Source organism: Scleropages formosus, chromosome 25, assembly GCF_900964775.1.
Source record: "Scleropages formosus chromosome 25, fSclFor1.1, whole genome shotgun sequence".
Lineage (NCBI taxonomy): Eukaryota > Metazoa > Chordata > Actinopteri > Osteoglossiformes > Osteoglossidae > Scleropages > Scleropages formosus.
In genome coordinates, this window is record NC_041830.1 from 5,017,972 (window position 1) to 5,036,239 (window position 18,268).

General features: G+C 52.4%; 1 protein-coding gene across 7 annotated transcripts in view; it reads right to left on the reverse strand.

Annotated features, from left to right (window-relative positions):
• Window positions 1–2,261: 2,261 nt before the first annotated feature.
• Window positions 2,262–18,268, reverse strand: part of raraa (retinoic acid receptor, alpha a) — a 159,793-nt gene continuing 143,786 nt past the window's right edge. For 6 of the 7 annotated variants that reach the window (XM_029249491.1, XM_029249492.1, XM_029249493.1 and 3 more), the window contains 7 exons: window positions 16,254–16,402; window positions 9,451–9,592; window positions 4,903–5,063; window positions 4,504–4,680; window positions 4,076–4,280; window positions 3,507–3,665; window positions 3,006–3,227 (listed from right to left, as the gene is read on the reverse strand). In XM_029249491.1, coding sequence (XP_029105324.1) covers window positions 3,025–3,227; window positions 3,507–3,665; window positions 4,076–4,280; window positions 4,504–4,680; window positions 4,903–5,063; window positions 9,451–9,592; window positions 16,254–16,402 — 1,196 coding nt within the window. In that variant the 3' untranslated portion in view covers window positions 3,006–3,024. Of the gene's footprint in view, window positions 3,228–3,506; window positions 3,666–4,075; window positions 4,281–4,503; window positions 4,681–4,902; window positions 5,064–9,450; window positions 9,593–16,253; window positions 16,403–18,268 lie in introns of all 7 variants that reach the window. The other variant, XM_029249490.1, reaches the window with a different exon arrangement.

The following is an 18,268-nucleotide window of genomic DNA, read 5'->3' on the forward strand; positions in this document are numbered from 1 at the left end:
AAAATTTCCGTAGATTACGTTTTAAAAAGTACTCCCAACTATACTTTATACAGCTGTTCATGTATCGTACACTGGTAAAATAGTAGTATTACACCAATTGGCTGTACCTTACGACCCAAGTTTCTGCATCTCTATCTCATTTTCTGTTGGCAAAATACACTTGTTTACTCTGAGTCGTGCATCACTCTGGAGAAAAACCATCTGCTAAACGGATGAATACAGGAGAATACAGTTCCCAAAAAGACAGCCAGATTTCGGCAGGTCCGAATGTTATTCGTATTTAAAAACGGTTACAAACTAACAAATCGCCTGGAAGATTAGAATAGCACAGTCACATCTTTTTCGAGAAATTTCTACATTACTTCCAGGGGGAAAATAGCACCGCAGTGTGTGTATTTCAACAATAATTCTTGATCCAAGTATGACTTTCGAAAGCTTTTTCCGATATTTTTCCATTAGACAGAATGGATATGAAAGATGACGAATCGCCAATGGAAATGTCCCACCCAGAATGCAAAAATTTTCACTGAGCTCAGTGCTCAGAAATCAGAAAACTGAACCAGTGTTTCCCGCACAAACCGTTTCACTTTGGGGATTTATTCACCGAGAAATTCACGCTTGCACTTACCATTTGTTGGTAATACAAAGAACAGTACTGTGTTAAATCTAGACGGCTTAAAAGAAAAAGAAAAAAAAAAAATCACTTCACCAAAAAAAAAAAAAAAAAAGAAACAGCTACGTATTAAATGTTGGTTTATTTTATTATTTTTTTCCCCCCAATCGCTCGATGGTGACAAAATTGAAACAGATTGCAAAAATTTTCAAACGGGATGTGTATTCAGCTATTCCAGGTAAGTATAACGGGAAGTGAATTGTTGGTGGCTCTGGACAAAGTGTAAATCGGTCAGCAGCTGAGAACATACGATCTGAGCCCCCCCATTCGCTACCTAATAAAGAAAACAAAATACAGAATCTACACAGAGAGGATTGCCAGGGCAACGGCTTACCCTGTCTCTTTATCGACTTGATGACAACTTCCAGCTCAAAGCACTTACTTTCTGCCTGTCTACTCACGTCATATGCAAATAAAGTCCCTCTATGTCAGCAGTCCCAGCCAGGCCTCAGAACCGGCGATGCAGCCCTGTCTTCCTGCAGCTTCTCCGCACGGAGTGCACTTGCTAGCGGGAGACAGCCAAGCAGTCCAAAAATCTCTCTCGGGGCCATCGTGACAGTGTGGAATAAGGCCGTGCAGGAGCTTTGATGAGAGCGCAAAACGTCGCCCCAAGAGTCTGAGCGGACACGGTAAGCGGGTGTTTTTAAACTTGAGCGTCAACGTGATTCGCGTAACGAGAGTCGGGCTGGCCCCACGCGTTTCTCGCAAATGCAAGAGCACGGCGAGCTCGAGGGGCTTGCTCCTCTAAGCCTTATTCTCCGTCACGCGAAATCTCCGCAGGTTACGGGGGGATTTACGCAACTGGAGCCACGCAGGCTTGCGTTAACTTTCCTTTCTTGAAAAGGTCCATGAGTCAGTTGCGCTCGGCTCCTCTCTAACGTGAATATGCACATCTCCGGGTCACATTCTTCTGGGTCATGTTGAGTCTCGCGCGCTTTCTCCACTCTCCACATCAGCACACGGCCTTGGTGCCGTTGGTTCGGCCACCCCAGCATCCCAGCTACAGCTCCCTCTCGTTCACTGGGGGGGGGGGAGGGGAGGCGTCACAGGAAAAGCTTCAGGTCTCGGAATGCAAGAGCCCATGTCTGGGTGCCAGCACCATGTGTCTCTTCATTCTCACAATCGTTCTCTGTTTCAAGGTGAAATGAAAATCCATTTTTTAAAACCACTAACTGCAAACCATCAGTGTCCCTCCTACTCTTCTAAACGTCTGTCCCTTATCTAAGTGGCCTACACAGTATATCAATGCGATTCCTTCAGTAAAATGTGCTTAAAATCAGTTTTACTCAAAAAAAAAAAAAAAAACTAAAAACAAAACACAAAAAGGTATTTAAAAAAAAAAAAAAAAAAAAAATCAAGTGAAGGCTAAACTTCATAGTTTTAAAGAAAGAAATACAGCTTATATACATCATCTCAGAGGCTACTTAAAATACACCTTATTTACCATAATCTTCATTGTTTTTTTTTTTTCTTTTCTTTTAAAGGAATTGTGACCTTACATACAACGGGTAAGATTTTTTTTTTTTTTTTTTTTTTTTTTTTTTTTTTAAAGTTTCTTTTTTCCTCAAAAGAAAAAGTGAATCCTGGAACAGTTTGTGTAAATATTTTTTTTCAACCCAACATTTTTTAACCTTTGAATGTGCGAAAATTGGTACTTTAAACCTTTTTTTTTTTTTCTTTTTTTTGAAATTTTCAGCTTTTCCTTCTGATTCAATAAAGCAACACCAGCTTGTGATCAAACAGCTGTGCATTTCTGTTAATATCATGGGTACGAAAAGACTAAAACAGTGGAGGAAAAACAACTGCATCTAATCTCAGAAACAGTGAGAAAACTTTTCAAAAACACTTAAAACCTGTCATCCCATCTTCGACAAGTCAATCTCAACCATTCCTTTTATATATATATATATATATATATATATTTATATATATATATCTTTTGTAAGAAAAAAAAATCTGTCTCTTAAAGTTGAAAAACAACAGACCTAACGTTTACGGTCTTTGTTTTAGTCCCAGCCGAAGTGGACCTAGTAGGACGAGCAGAGTCCAGTGTCTGTCCGTAACACCCGCCCGTTTGTCCAACTGTGCATCCCATTTCCGACCGTCCTTGCCTCGTCGATCTGTCCGTACATCTTGCTGCGGGAAGCATTCGGGCATCCAGTCGTGTCCACATGTCCGGAAGGGGGTGGGTGCCAAAGGGAGGAGGTGATATCAGCAGTGAAATGCCACCTTTTCTCAGCGAGTGCCTCTGGTCCAGGCTGGTCCTCCAGGGCTGGTTACAGGTAGGATATGTGTATCAGGAGCGCGACGGCCAGCACTCTCTTAGTTGGGGGTGACGGTGGCCCCCGCGTCTAGGGGGACTGTGTGGCTGGACTGCTTTGGGTGGAGCTAGGAGACATGCTAGGACTGCAGCTTCCAGGAGGAGCCCCACCACCCCCCCTGGCACCCCCGCAGCCCTGGCTCTCTAGGCCCTCTGAGTTCTCCAGCATCTCCTGGATGAGAGGTGGCATGGAACCCGGGATCTCCATCTTCAGGGTGATGACACGCTCTGCACCTGTGGGACGGGGGAGAAAAACAGCCGTAAGAAAATCTGACTAGAAAGAATGTAAACATTTACATCAAAATCCTCTACAGTTTATATCAGAATTAAAATGCAGCGCCCCACTCAGTAAAGTAATGCTCTGCATCCTTAGGTAGCTACTGGCAAACCATGAGGAAACAGTTAACAGATGTGCTTCCAGCTGTTAAAAGATGTGCTTCCAGTTGACTGTTACTGACTTACCGCTGACCTCAGTTTTAAATGGGAGCGTGCGGCCGTGTCCCTGGCACTCACCCTTGGCACTGATGCTCCGCAGATCTGTGATCTTCATCAGCATTTTGGGGAACATGTGAGGTTTGTGGGGCCGTCGCTTCCTCACATAAATCTTGAGCGCCTCCAGCAGTGGCTCCTGAAGCACGTCCACCCGCTCTGACTCCTCCAAGTCCTGACGGTCTGAAGATGCACATGGCCACTGATGTCAGCTCAATACCAGCAACTGCACTGCTCAGAAACTTCACAAGTGGCAACACAAACCTCAAAGACTTTCTGCAGTCCTAACTGAGCCTCTCATGTATATATGTTCAGGACTAGTTGGAGACACACTGCTTAGCATTTCGGGGGGTGTGATGGTGCAGCGGGTTTGACCGGGTCCTGATCTCTGGTGGGTCTGGGGTTCGAGTCCCGCTTGGGGTGCCTTGCGATGGACTGGCATCCCGTCCTGGGTGTGTCCCCTCCCCCTCCAGCCTTGCACCGTGTTGCCGGGTTAGGCTCCTTTTCGCCGCAACCCCGCTCGCGACAAGCGGTTTCAGACAGTGTGTGTGTGTGCGTGCTTAGCATTTCCCCAAACAGGCCACGGTAAGTACCTCCACACAGCAGGCATATGGCGCTAAGGAGCCCTGTTTCGGCATCGTCCATCTCAAGGGGCAACAGCTGGTTGGCAAAGGCGAAGACCAAGTCGGTAAGAGGTCCAAAACCAGCATTGTGCATCTGGGTGCGGTTGAGTGTCAGGCCATCTGAGAAGGTCATGGTATCGTGCTCTGGTGTGTAGCGAGTGCAGATTCGCAGAATCTAAGAGACGAGGAGGGAAACGGCACAGGGAAATGGGTAAGAAGGTGATTAGCAAAGCCTCTGGAGTCACCGTTTTGACTACTGTTCACCATTGTCTCCGTTTTTGTGGCGCTTGCATCTCCTCAAATATTCTGTTCGTACTGTTCGGGTAAACAGATGTGTCTAGGAGCCGCATCCATTGATGCTTTGAGCACTACAACAGGCACCAGTCACCCTTCCTCACCAGGATGTCGAGGCAGGCGGCCTTGAGCAAGGTGATCTGGTCAGCAATGGTGAGCGTGGTGAACCCGGGCAGCTGTTTGGCAAATTCGACGGTCTTGATGATACACTTGGTTGAGAGCTCACTGAATTTGTCCCAGAGGTCGACGTCCAGGGAGACGCGCTGGTCTGAGCTGTTGTTCTGGCAAGGAAGGAGGAAATGGGACACGCTAAAGGTTGGGCTCGCCGCCGTTTCCCTTACTTGTACGGCTGCGCTGCAAATCGGCGTCGACCGCACGCATGGTTTTACCCACGAAACTGAGGGCACAGACGCATTTCCTAGGAACAGCATAACGCAGTAGAAGTGCAGATCAGAAAGTTCAGCCCAGAGCTGCAGATCAGTACAAGGAGGCAGAGCACTCACTGTAGTGTACTTGCCCAGCTGGCACAGTGAGGGGAAGGTCTCCTGGTGGGCTTTTCGGACCCTCTCGATCATTTGCTCCGTGGCAGGGCTCAGCACGTAGCTCTCTGTGCACTCCTGCTTCTTCTCGTCTTTCTTCTTCTTGTTGCGGTCGTTCCTCACCGCTGTGGAGAAACAAAGAGAGGAAAGGGTTGAGGAACATGCTTTCGAGAGAAGCCACTACAGCCCCGCGAGCGGAGAAGGGTACCGGTAGGCTTGCTGACAGCTGAGGAACACCTAGCCCTGCGTTGAGACATCAGCAGTGTGGAGTGGCGTGAAGGCGCCTTCCTGTCTCAGCTCACACCTCGAGTCTGACTTAACCTGCGACCGATCTGCCGAGAATTTCAACACAGCTGGTCCGACAACCTCAGCGTGACACCCAAGGAGGAGGCATGAACGAGGACCAGAAGCCTGGGAAGACCCAAAACAAGAGAGGAAGCATCGGTCTGTCAACTCTTTGTGGGAAGGATGCAGCGGGCAGCACTTCGTCGCACCGTCAGATTTGCGCGTTTACAAGGGAAGGGCTGACAGAGAAAGAACGAGAGTGAAAGAGTGGAGGGACGGATAGAGATCGCTGGGCAACACCAAGACAGCCGGCACTGCGGTGGTTACAGCTGCTGCCACTGGACCAAAAGGTTGTAGGTTTGATCCCCACCTCCAGCTGTAGTACCCAAGAGCAAGGTACTTACCCTAAATTGCTGCAGTAAAATTACCCAGCTGTACAAATGGGTAAACGGGGGCCGCGGTTTTTTTCCGGTGGCGGACAAGAGCTCGGGTGGGACGAAGCTATTAGAGGCTGAGCCAGCTTGTACGGTTCTTCCCCACACAGTGCATCCTGGGAATATATCCCTTCATAATTACCGCACACCCGCCACCATCATAACAATCCTACCAGGGTAGAGACTATGCTCTCTCACCACCCACCTCCCTCAGAGAGAAGAGCCTCCCTCCCCCATGCGAGAGGCAAAGAGGCCAGCGGCGGCAGGTGATAAATAGCAGCAGGGGATGAAGTCATTAATAATGCTGACAAATCACCACTGCTTTCATTAAACCCCAAACTAATCTAATAACATAATATGACAAATATCCGAGCGTTAATGGCTTAAAAGCCTCGGCTGAAACCACAGTCCACAACCCACCCCTCCTTCCGTCCGTCTAATATTGCGGGCTTGCCTCCGTCCCCCGGCGTCTCCGAGCGTCTCCCCGTCCCGAGGCCCAGCCCCGGCAGCGCCGCTCCACACTGTCTCAGCTGCACGCGCAGTGGGAGGAGATGGGGGGCAAGCTGCTCCCGCCCGGCACGGACGCAGACAGAAGGGCAGCCCGGGGGCCGGAGGCTCACTCCAGGGGAGGGCAGATGGGGAGAAGGAGAGAGATTGATTGGTAGGCGCAGCGATAGAGCGCGAGAGCGAGGGGCGCCATCCTGCCGTTCGGATCATCAATCGGCCGTAAGAAATGTTTGGGAGCCCCGGGCCTGGCGAACCCGTTCTGCCACCACAACAATACCTTGGCCGCGAGGAATCTTCGCGGCGCGAACGTGTCGGCGAAGGTGCTCGAAACGCACCGGAAGCACGCAAGGACACTCCGAGCGGCTCCGGCTGCTTGTTTCGGGGCACCTCTGATCCGGCGAGAAGAAATGACACGCAAGGAGAAGAGGCTTCCCAGATTGGAGCCGCTCGCCTGCAGAGCTCCATCGCACCAGCAGCCAAACCCCCCGTGCAGCACTGCTTCATTTAGGGCCCCAGGAGACAGGAAATTAATTCCTAAATAAAAGTGGGGCTTTGCATCCTTGGAGCGCAGACATTAGCCCGGCTGATAAATTGGCAGCACAATCATAAGCTGCACAACACAATTTAATGAAGTCATTAAAGAACTATTAGCTGGGGCCTGTGATCAGTCATGGCGGATTGCGGCATGTAATAACTAGGTGAACGAGAGGGGGACCGAGGAAACGAAAGAGGGCGGGAAACAGAGATGCACGCGCACACACACACACACACACACACACACACACACACACACACACACACACACACGTCTATGCGCTCTACAAGTTCACGAGGATATTTTCTCACCTGGAGCCTTTCAGAAAATGACATGCCTCCCTACACGGGATCCGCAGCCTTTAAGGCCTACGTGTGTATTCTGCGCGTGCAACCCCGTGCGAAAATATTTGCGCGCGGGCGAGCGAGCGAGCGAGGCGGCCAGCTCGCACCGAGCGCTCACCAATCACTGGCCCTTTTGGCAAATTCAATAATAAAAAAAAAAACAGACGGGAGGGTGCCGAGTGCGTGCGGGGAGAGACGGGCATAATTTGGGAGAAGAAAATTAAAGTCCTGGCAGGTCGTCCATCACAGAGATTAAATTCAATGGAAGGATAAAAATGTCAATGTTCCCAGTCTCTCCTCCAGAGTGGTGTTTCGTTCACAGACAGTGATGGAGGATCCCCTCCCCCCCCCTTCCCCTCCTTACCCCCAGAAGCCCTTCTGCACACCTCCCTGCCCTGGCCCCGCCTACTGCGGTGGTCTGCTGATGGGAAGGGTGACGTGAGGAACGTGCTCAGGGGACAGAACTTACCAAAGGGGGCCCTGGCTGGATGGGGAGACACACACTGAGCACTCCTCCTAAGAGCAGGGGCTCTGGCTGGGTGTTTAACCCCAGCTGCAGGGGTTCCAAAGCGCCACCGTACAAACTCGACACCCCAGAACGGGGACGAGGGCTCAGGACACCCAACACTGCCTTTCCTGGCCATGCAAGAGGACAGCAAGCTTCTTCTTTTGTCCAAAGAAATTCACCTTTTGTGAAAAACACAGATTACAGCGAGACAGTTGGTCACCAGACAGGACCAGCGAGAAGTCAAAACCAAGGCAGGCAGGGATTTCTCGCAGACCCTCGGCCGCCCTGGTCCTTCCTCTCTCTCGCAGAGCAGTGCCTACGCAGTGTGACCGAGACCAGTGCTGATCGGGCAAAGGACGACGCTCGTAGCGAACCGCAGACGCGCTGGAAAGGCATGCAGGGATTTGCTGGGAGCTTCCTCCACATTACCATGACAACGACCCCGAAGGAACACAGCCAATGCAGAGTCTAAGGTTCGCGCCTCACATCTGACCAATATGAGTCATGCACATGTGCGGTGACCCGTGTAAGCGTTCTCACAAACACACACGGCCCCGCGCACCCAGATCCCTACCTGAAGCCACGCTGACGCGCAGTGACTGACCCACACAGCACACGTACCCTTGCAGAGACGTGTGCCTCGACCCCTTGATATTTACACGAACAAATGCGTGCTGACACCTGTCCGCGGTAACCTTTTACCTCTGAAGGAGACGGACGGCAGTGTTGTGCTCTTCCAACAAATACTGACGCTGTCTGCCACTTGTCCCTCAAACTGGCAGCGGCGGCGGCAGCCTAACAGCTGAGTGTGTGTGTGTGTGTGTGTGTGTGCGCGTGTCACACGGGCAACATCCCCCTGCACGCCAAAAAGGGCAGCGTAGTAAACTAGAAATGTGCTCCCGATAAGCGGTCCACCATCTCTGACCAGTGTCTTTTGCTGTTTACCCCAAACACAGCTTTTGATGGACTGTGTAACAGTTACATAAGTTCTACACTCAAATCTCAGCGGTCAACTGTGTGTGTTGACAGTGCCTCTAAAAGGAGTGTAAAACTGGGCTCCCCAGTGCTGCAGTGACTCAATCTGTCCACTAGGTGTCAGAAAGACCTCACAAGTGTCCGAAAAGGGACCTTCCGGTAATAGTGATCAACACTTGAGTTCCGGCGGTCAGGAATACCCAGAATAACTCCTCGCATATGGGAGACCTCGGCTTCGAGAGCCGAAAAGTGTCACGGCAGCCCGTCGCTTCGCTTTGGCAAACAGCAGGACGCTTCATTAGGGGGCTGCCCTGGCCTCGAGTGGCGCCGGACTTCCGTCGTCTCTAACTTTTTAACTGGTTCAACGCAAGGCTCAACGGAGGGACTGAGCGTGATGCGAGCGAGGAGTCGCCGCCTTGTCTCACCTCCCGCAATTAACTCATGAGGAGTGACAGCAGAAAAATGTCTTAACGGAGCCCAGAGGACACACTAATGGAAGGGGACGCGTGCACGTCCAATTACCGCAGGTGTCAACACTCTGGCCGGCGGCTCTCGACCGAGGCCTGCCGTCTCCGCAGTCCGACGGTCATTCCCTCACCTGGGGCACCAAAAGGCAGCAGCACGGAAAATACGCACGAGCAGTCCGCTCCTACACGTGAGCACAAGGCTGCAGGGAAAACGAGCAAACAGACTGGCCCTCGGGAGGGGGCTAGGATTACGGAGCGGGACCGCAGCACGTGGAGGTGTCACCGCTCAACTGCCTCGGCGGGACTTGGATCCCGCTTAAGTGGCACGGCAGATCACGCGGCGGGTGCGAGACAGGAAGGTCTTTCGTTCGGGCGCACGGGGGGAAGGGGTCGACGGGGAGATCACGGCAACCGCGCCCCCACCTTCTGGCGCAGGTGGGAGGGGGGTGGTACTCACACTCCTTGGACATGCCCACTTCCAGACACTTCTGGAGCCGGCAGTACTGGCAGCGGTTCCTTGTGACCTTGTTGATGATGCAGTTCTTCTCGCGGTGGCATGTGTAGACCATGTTCTTCTGGATGCTCCTGCGGAAGAAGCCCTGGGGAGGGAAGGAGGGACGGCACACACACGTTAGTCAGCAAGCGCATGACGCTTTCGCAGATAATAAGCAGTGAACTCGGTAACCCTGCTAAAGACTCGACAAGCAGCAGCTCACGGAGGAAATGATTTTGTTGCTAACGTATGAGAATAACATCATGCCTTGATCATAAAAAGAGCTCATAAAAAGACAGGACAGCGCAGGCTCAGTTCAGAGTACAGTTGAACTGCTGCCAGCTGAAAGCGCTCGTACTCCCGTACGGTACAGCACAACAACCGCGCTTCCAAGCCTTCTGGGGTTTCCAACACGACCCTGCGGCTTTCACGACTTAACCAACCGAAGGAACCTGCTCAAAGGACGAAACGGGCGAAGCCGCAGGCTGCGTTGTGAGAAACGAGAGGGCCGCAGCTGTGGCCGAATCGTTCGATTTCAGAGGGCATTTAGCAGGTCGACGTCCGCAATAGTGACTTCCGCAAAAAGACTCTGGCCATGTGTACAGACTGGCTGCAGGTTAGAAGAGATGGCATGTAAATTCACTCCATGCAGATGGGTGCAGGACCTGGCTAGCAACACCTTCAGGGTGTGCTCCCCATCTTACCCCACATGGGTGCTGCTTACATTTAGCTGATGCGTGTCTCCAAAGTGATTTACGGAGCAATTAAGGGGTAAGTACCTTGCTCAAGGGTACTACAGCTGGAGGTGGGGATCGAACCTGCAACCTTTGGGTCCAAAGGCAGTAGCTCTAACCACTACGCTACCAGCTGTCCCCAGCTCTACTTGAGAGCCATGTTTTGTCAGCAACAAAACTGAGAGTCGACACATCGCCGCAGACACACACAAACACACACCAGTGGATTTTCGGAAGATGAGGAAACCGACAACACGCATTGCACAACAGCCAAACTAAAGATCTGTAGGTCTGAAAAGCAGCAAGTGGAGCGTAGGTAGGTTGCAATCTGTGTTTCGGGACGCATTAACCCGGGAAGGCAAAAACCATTACACACGTACAGTACGCCAGCTGGATGGAAGCAGAGCGCGGATGAAGGCACGGCTGAGCAGACTTCCCTTGGATGTAGGAGCCATGCGGAGAAGGACGGCGCGGTGCGGGATGGGCTAATGCTGCGCCACCGCGCAGCTCTAAGTATCTGGACTTCAGGTGTCTGAAAAAGAGCCGGGGAACCACCGGGGCGGTATTGCTCATGGGTGTGACAGGAAGCGGAGCTCGCGTGCCAGCAAACAGAGAAGAGGAAAGAGGAACAGCATCACTGAAAGGCACACAGGCTGCAGTGGAAAGAGGAAACTGGCTCTGGCGCTCGTGGCACGAGAGCCCCGGCAGCTGGCCTGTGACCGTAACCATGGCGACCGAGCTGTAAACACAGACAGCAAACCCGAAGCAGTAATTGACAAGCGAAAGCCGTTGGAGGATGCGACCTTACAGCAAATGGTCTGTTGACTCAAACACCAGCCGCTGCTGTCTGAAAACATAAGTACGCTGCTGCATATTTTAATAGTCATCACCTCGTTAACCTCCGCGCGCAACGCGGCTTTACAAAGGGAAACCGGTGAGCGCCCCTTACTTCCCCCGCTGAACGGACAGGAGGTGCCCGAGGTCGTCATCTTTCAGCTTGACTTGCCACGTTAGGGCCGTTGCCTCGTAATCTGAATGTTCGGAAGCTCAGATCCTCCACCTGCCGCAGGGCCTTTGATCGAGGTACTGACCCTGGGCTGATAAAGAACAGCGAGCCGTATCGATGAACGGATGGCCGTAACGTCGACTACCTCGCATCGCAAGGCACCTTGAACCAAGACGTCGGCTAAAACAACGCTGATCGCGCACACTGGGAAAGAGCGAGCTCCGAGGGTAGGCCGTGCACGGAGCGCGCTGAGATTAAGGTGGCGGAGCGCTCCGGGTCAGAGGTGCGGGACCCCACATAAACGGCTTAGCCAAGAACTCGGGTCGAGGCACAGTGATGTGATTTACCAGGATAAGCGGGGGCCTCCCCCTCCGCCCCCCTACGCTTGTTATTGAGCCACCCCTCCGGCACACAATTCAATTAGGCTCCCCTGCAGTTGGTCCGCACCCCATGTTGCTCCCTCCTCAGCTGAAAATCCTATCAGGAGCTCAAAGGTCAGCACGAGCCAATGTCTGAAGCGTCCCGGAAGGAAGAGCGAGGGGAAACAAGAGCGGCCGCACGGCAACGGCGTCTCCTTCGCGTGGCCCAGTGCATTCTGGGACGGAGCCAGAAACGAGGACGGAAACGCGGGCTGATGAGCTCACGGCGCAGTACAGCCTAACTGGTTTGGTGCGGTGAGACGACGCTCGCGAGGCGGTGAGGCCCTTCCTGTCTGAGCACACAAAAGGAAGGGGGAGGGTAGCGGCGCAGAGGAGATCCTCATTCACTTGACAGCTGTGCCTCCTCTTTGCAAAATGCTAATGACTCCTCTAATGGGAGCGAACAAGAAAAACTACAAGAGCGACGGCCCTCTAGTCGGCTTTAACTTGAGTCTGCGCCAAGAATAACTCCCATCTTCCCACAAGTCAAACAGAGAGGGAGAGACGCCACTAATCCAGCTTGCTCACACGGGCACGCACGCAATCAGGACGTGCACGGATTCTCTCTCTCTCTCTCACACACACACACACACACACACAGAGAAAAAGAACTTGCTCTGACTGTAACACATGGCACATGCAAAGAAATAAATGTACACATGAAATTGGTGCTCATGGCACCCTACACACACACACAGCTGTCTGCTGCAGAAACATTTCCAAAAACATAGATTAATGAAAAGGGGGTGTGGTGGGGCAGCGGGGGTTTGGCCGGGTCCTGCTCTCTGGCGGGTCTGGGGTTCGAGTCCCGCTTGGGATGCCTTGTGATGGACTGGCGTCCCGTCCTGGGTGTGTCTCCTCCCCCTCCAGCCTTACGCTCTGTGTTGCTGGGTTAGGCTCCGGCTCACCGTAACCCTGCTCGGGACAAGCGGCTTCAGCCAGTGTGTGTGTGTGTGTGTGTGTGTGTGTGTGTGTGTGTGTGTGTGTAAATTAACGAACTTGATGATGTTCAGAAAATAACATGACCCACTTCGCAAAAGACTGCTACAAACCTGAGGAAAGTTAAGACAGGCCAACACAAAAACGTAAAATAGACGTGTATAATGACTTACGTTTCAAAATACGCAACGATGTCTAATAAGTACATCTGAAATCCATTTAAAAGCAGCGCAAAAAGTTTTACGGACAGTGCTGCGCGCCGGAGAGCTGTGTAACCACATCGCACATTTACGATCTGTTTTTAGCATGTCTTCACAGCTGTGAAATGTGTAACCATTTAAAAAAAAAAAAATGAAGACCGTGCCCATAGTGCTGACCTGGTCACCCATTTGTTTTGGGGGGGATGTGCAAATCAAACAACTGTAAAATTGTTCGCAAACTGAAAATGAATCGTTAAAAAAAAAAAAAAATACAACGCCAATAAATCGCGTAGCTGTGGTTCAAGCGATTTGTCCCACTGTGTTTATAGGTAGTTAATAACGCCCTCGGACACGGCAGCACACTGTGCGCGAGGATCCTACGGACCGGCTGCGCGAGGAACGAAAGCTGGACATCTTGTAGCGGAGTAGAGCTGCTGCCTTTGGCCCTAAAGGTCGCAGGTTCGATCCCAACTCTGGCTGTAGTACCCTCGAGCAAGGTACTTACGCTAAATTGCTCCAGCAAAATTACCAGCTGTATAAATGGGTAAATAACAGTAAGTAGCTTAACGTTATAAGTCGCTTTGGAGAAAAGCATCAGCTAAATGAATAAATGTAAATATAAGCAATACATGTCCCCGGACTTGGCTCCCTTCTATTCTGGGCCACTTGAACATAATTTTCATACGCAATGTTCTGTTTAGGGGCCACTATGGACTGTGCTCTAGACAATTACAAACAGCAAGTAAATGCTGGAGTACCACTAAACGGCGTGAGTACGTCTGGGTGACCTGGGTACTCCCCGCACGGGAAAAGGAAATCAACACGCAAGCGTCCTGCATCTCCAGGAATTGCCGAACCGACCGAAGAGCCGATTTTCTGTTTTAAAATATTTAACCCAAATCAGGCGGTGCGGAGGCGCAGCGGGTTTGGCTGGGTTCTGCTCTCCGGTGGGTCTGGGGTTCTAGTCCCGCTTGGGGCGCCTTGCGATGGACTGGCGTCCCATCCCGGATGTGTCCCCTCCCCCTCCAGACTTGCGTCCTGTGTTGCCGGGTTAGGCTCCGGCTCGCCGCGACCCGTTTCAGTCCGTCTGTGTGCGTATTTAACCGAATGCCTCGTAGGAGATGGAAAGAAAAAAAAAAAAAAAAAGCCGTTGCAGCAAGTGGACTCAAACTTCTGACAGTACGCTACCGGAAAGAAACACGCAGATCGAGATTTTCACACACGTGCACGCACATATTCACACACGGGACGGAATCGCATCATCTCGCACACACAGATGAGAGACACACGCTGCACTCTGCAGCTTGACAGCTGCTCGGGGGGAAAACACTCCATGCTCCACTCATGATCACATTTCTCTCCCCATCTCACTGCTAGTTTTTTTTTTTTTTTTTTTTTAAACGAATGCAGCTGTTTAAGCCCTGAAATCCCCTGGAATGGAATCAATTGGGTTTTCACGAGGTGTAAAAAATGCACTGGCAGGGGATGGGGCGTGCAGCTGACTGGGGGAGAGCACCCGACTGCTACCGGAGAGTGACGCCAGGCGTGGGGCACACAAAGGGTTGCTCTGCCTGCAGAGATGCATGAAAGCAAGACGCGCTTGTCCCTGTCGCAAAGCTGCCGAAACGCAACCACACGCTCGAGGTGAGGAGACACACATTCGGGGCACGGCGGAACGGAGGGGGAATGCGAAGGGACGGGAGGTGCGGCGGCACGGTCAGCGATGACAGCCGAGCATCACACTTGAGCCCCATCTCCCCCCCCCCGTCGACACTTAACCTGGAATCACCTGCCTCGGGGGGGTCCATGCTCAGATGCCTGTGCAGGATCTTGGCCACACTCCCTGCTAAGACAGTCATTGTCTCGATCCCTCTCACCATTGTTTCGAGCCTCTTTTTAATCTGAGCTAATCCGGCCTGCAACAGGAGCCCTCGGCGGGCTTATCAGCAGGACTGCAGGGCTCGGCAAGGGAAGCGGAGAGCGGCGCTAACTGGGGGCACGGGTACTCGGGAAGGAGAGCGCGTCTGAAAGGAGAGGCCTTCATTACGACTGCTGACTGGACCTCGCGCCGCTGCGGGGGGAGGGGGCGACGGCGGCGGACGCCTCTCAGCTGCTTCGGTGAAAAGAAGAACTCCTAGGAGCGACTTTTGGACCCGGAGGGCCACATGCACGCCCGACACCAGTAACCCCGCCTTTACGACCACATTCTGTCCCGTAAACCCCTCCTCTACAGCCAGACTGCACCACCTCCACCAGCACACCCACAACCATGCTGGGCGAACAGATGTAAGTAGGCCAGCTAAGGAAAGTTTCCACTCTGCAGGGAAGAAAGGAGAATTGTGACTGGAAAACCACTCATTGTTTACAGCAGGCAAAGGGGACCTCGAACACTAAAGCACGGCCTCCAGGAAAGTGCATAAATATTCTCTCTGTAATTCAAAGGAGGGGAACATGCAAATTTAATGTAAAAGTTGTTTATCTGGGGAAGAAAGAGGGAGATTGGGCTTGGCTTCCACGTCTGGCATGTGCACCAATGCGATTACTTCCAAACCCCGGAGAAAGGACTGTGTTGTTTCGCTAGACAGGAGAATGCTCACCCAAATGTTACCCCTGCCTCTGCACAAGGCACGGTACATTTGCAGGATTGCGGCGCTTGCTTTTTGACATGCTGTAGTGCTGAGGTCCAGGTGATCAGAGCTTTACAGTGTTTGGAACTCCCCCGCATTCCCGCACGTGGGCGGTCACAGCATCTCGAGCTGCTGATGTTGCGAGGACTTTTGGGGAAACGAATGACGCCAACCAGCCCACCTCTAAACATGAGCAGTAAACCCAGGGATCTTACGTGACCGGGAATAACGGCACTGACCAATCTGCTGATGTGTAACCGATGCGCTTGAGTGTGTCCACTGGCATCCTCCTCCAGTGAGAACGAGCTGAGTGTTCCGCAATATTTGCCGGCCGAGTCTCTTCCCAACATCCATGCGAGTGTGTGCCGTGATCAGTGAAGCAAGCTCAAAGATAATGGCCCCTGTTCGCCGAGAAGGCCCTGGGTAGGCCACGAAGCCTCTGGAAGGTAGCTGAGTGAAAACAAATGCTGCACAGCCTGTGTCCCTCACCTCCGCTAATCCAAAACAGAGCCACTCGGAGCAGGAAGTATGATGGCTGCAGCTTCCTTTCGGAGCAGCAGTCATGAACCCTTGTCCTGGGGAGGGCAGTGCCCAGCTGCTTTTACACAGCTGGCCCCAGTGGCCTCTTTCTAGAGGATTAGTGACACCAGTTCATCTGGGCCTTATTGTAATTCAAATGCACAGGATTGTTCGACCGAGTTTTGGCCGCAGCGCTCGAGCTGTGTCGTCGTGGCCCTCGATCGCTGGCTCGACTGAAATGTGGTCTCTCCAGCACCGGGGTACTAGCGACTTTCGATTTTGGGGCGGAGGAGGAAACCACAGGTCTTAACAAGGGTGCTCACCTTACAGCCCTCGCAGGCGCTGACTCCGTAGTGGTACCCTGAAGACTTGTCCTGGCACACGAAGCAGGGCTTGTAGACCCGTGGAGGAGGGGGAGGCGAGGGGGGGCTTGGCACTATCTCCTCCGAACTGGTGCTCTGTGTTTCTATGGCTGCAGGAGAAGGAAAGAAAGAAAGGAAGGCGGTGTCAGGACACAGGCTGGCAAGCGATAACGCTAACGCGGCGATGACATTAAGTACATTAAACCCCATGTCAGCGTCTCCTATGACTGCAGTACCAATATTAGAATATCAGTTCAGGGCGAAAAGCTTCTCCGGTGGTACTGCAGCAGAAACACAAGTCAAACCCGGGACCTTTAGGTTGCAAGACAAGAGCTCCATGTAGAGCTCAGCAGATAACAAATGTGATCTTGATGTCTCTTTTTCTACTCGCTGACCCTTAACCAGAAATTAGAAGTCCTGATCAGCACCAATGGGAAGAACGGATATAACGCCATCCCTGCCCATTTTCTAAAAGCTCCCCATTCCCCTCTGGACTGTAGGACCCAGAAATAAGGAAGCTCCAGCCTTCCGTGCATTCTTTCTCATGGTCGAAATCGAGAGGAGTATTAAAGATCTCATTTAAATGCCCATCCATTGTCAGAAATTAAACCAAATACAACTTTCTGTATATACATTACATTACATTATCTGAACCGCTTGTCCCACACGACGGGGTGGGGGGAGCCGGAGCCTAACCCGGCAACTCGGGGCGTAAGGCCGGAGGGGGAGGGGACACACCCAGGACGGGACGCCAGTCCATCGCAAGGCACCCCAAGCGGGACTTGAACCCCAGACCCTCCGGAGAGCAGGACCCAGTCCAACCCAATGCACCACCACGCCCCCCTCCTTTCTGTAAATAAGGGCTGTTTAAATGCCCATTTCAACAGACGAGAACAGGTTCCTTCGGGAATTAAAAAGGTACGGGAAAATTTCCAAGCTCAAGGGGCCGGGGACAAGAGACCACGAGAACAGCGATGCGGGTAAAGACCAGAAGATGAGGTGGCGCCTCTCAGTGGCAGCGCCATGCTAAAACCACAGGTGCCGTAACGCACCGAGAGGAGGAGGCCAACGGCACGAGGCTGGCGGGAATTACGGACGGAGAGGAGCGGAACAAGGGCCCAGTGTGAGACGCGTGGGTGCGCGGTGCCCTCCTTTCACCCATGTTTGTATGTGCCAGAGCGGGGCCTATGACGTTTTCCAGTTGCCTGGAGGGCCAGACGGCACTGGTGTGTAAATAAGCAATCTATATTTAACGAGCAGGGCTTGCGAGTTCACCGCGTTCGCGGTGCAGCTGGGAACAGGAGCCCCTGGAGCCACATGATGCCGCGGCCCGCCTCTTCCGAGCGATGGAGCAGGGGCCACGCGAACGCAGTCCGTCCCCCCGTCCCCTTTTCCGCCCTCCTCCGCATCCGTTTGCTTTCGCGAAGGCCATCGGAACCAGAACGGGAGGCGAAAGCATAATACAGGTACACAGCGATGCAGAGAAAGCGAGCTGCGCTGCACACTTGAACGTCCACACGCACAAACGCATACATCACGCAGGAGAAAGCAGCAAAACGGCTACGAAAATGACGCATCGTGTCTCTTTCGGCCAGCAAAAGGTGCCGGAATCTCGGACCACGTGGTAAAATTGAGCTGGAAGAATCGAAGGCCAGAAACGCAGACGAACACACACACACACACACACACACACACGGATCAGGGAAATTAGGACACGTTATGCGAGACTCATGATGTATCCTGCTCCCAGAGAAGGGATATCTGAAGGAGTAGCACTGACACAAGGAGCTGCTGCTAATCTTTCTTTTCAAAAGCCGGCGGCTGTGCGCTGCACCGGCTTACCAAGGAGCATGGGAAAAGCTGGGGAAGGTGGTACACACACCCGGCACAAGAGCCGAGTACCGAGACCTGGTAGCCATCGTGCATATAAAAGGAGACTGTGTGTGTGTGTGTGTGCGAGAGTGTGAGTGAGTGAG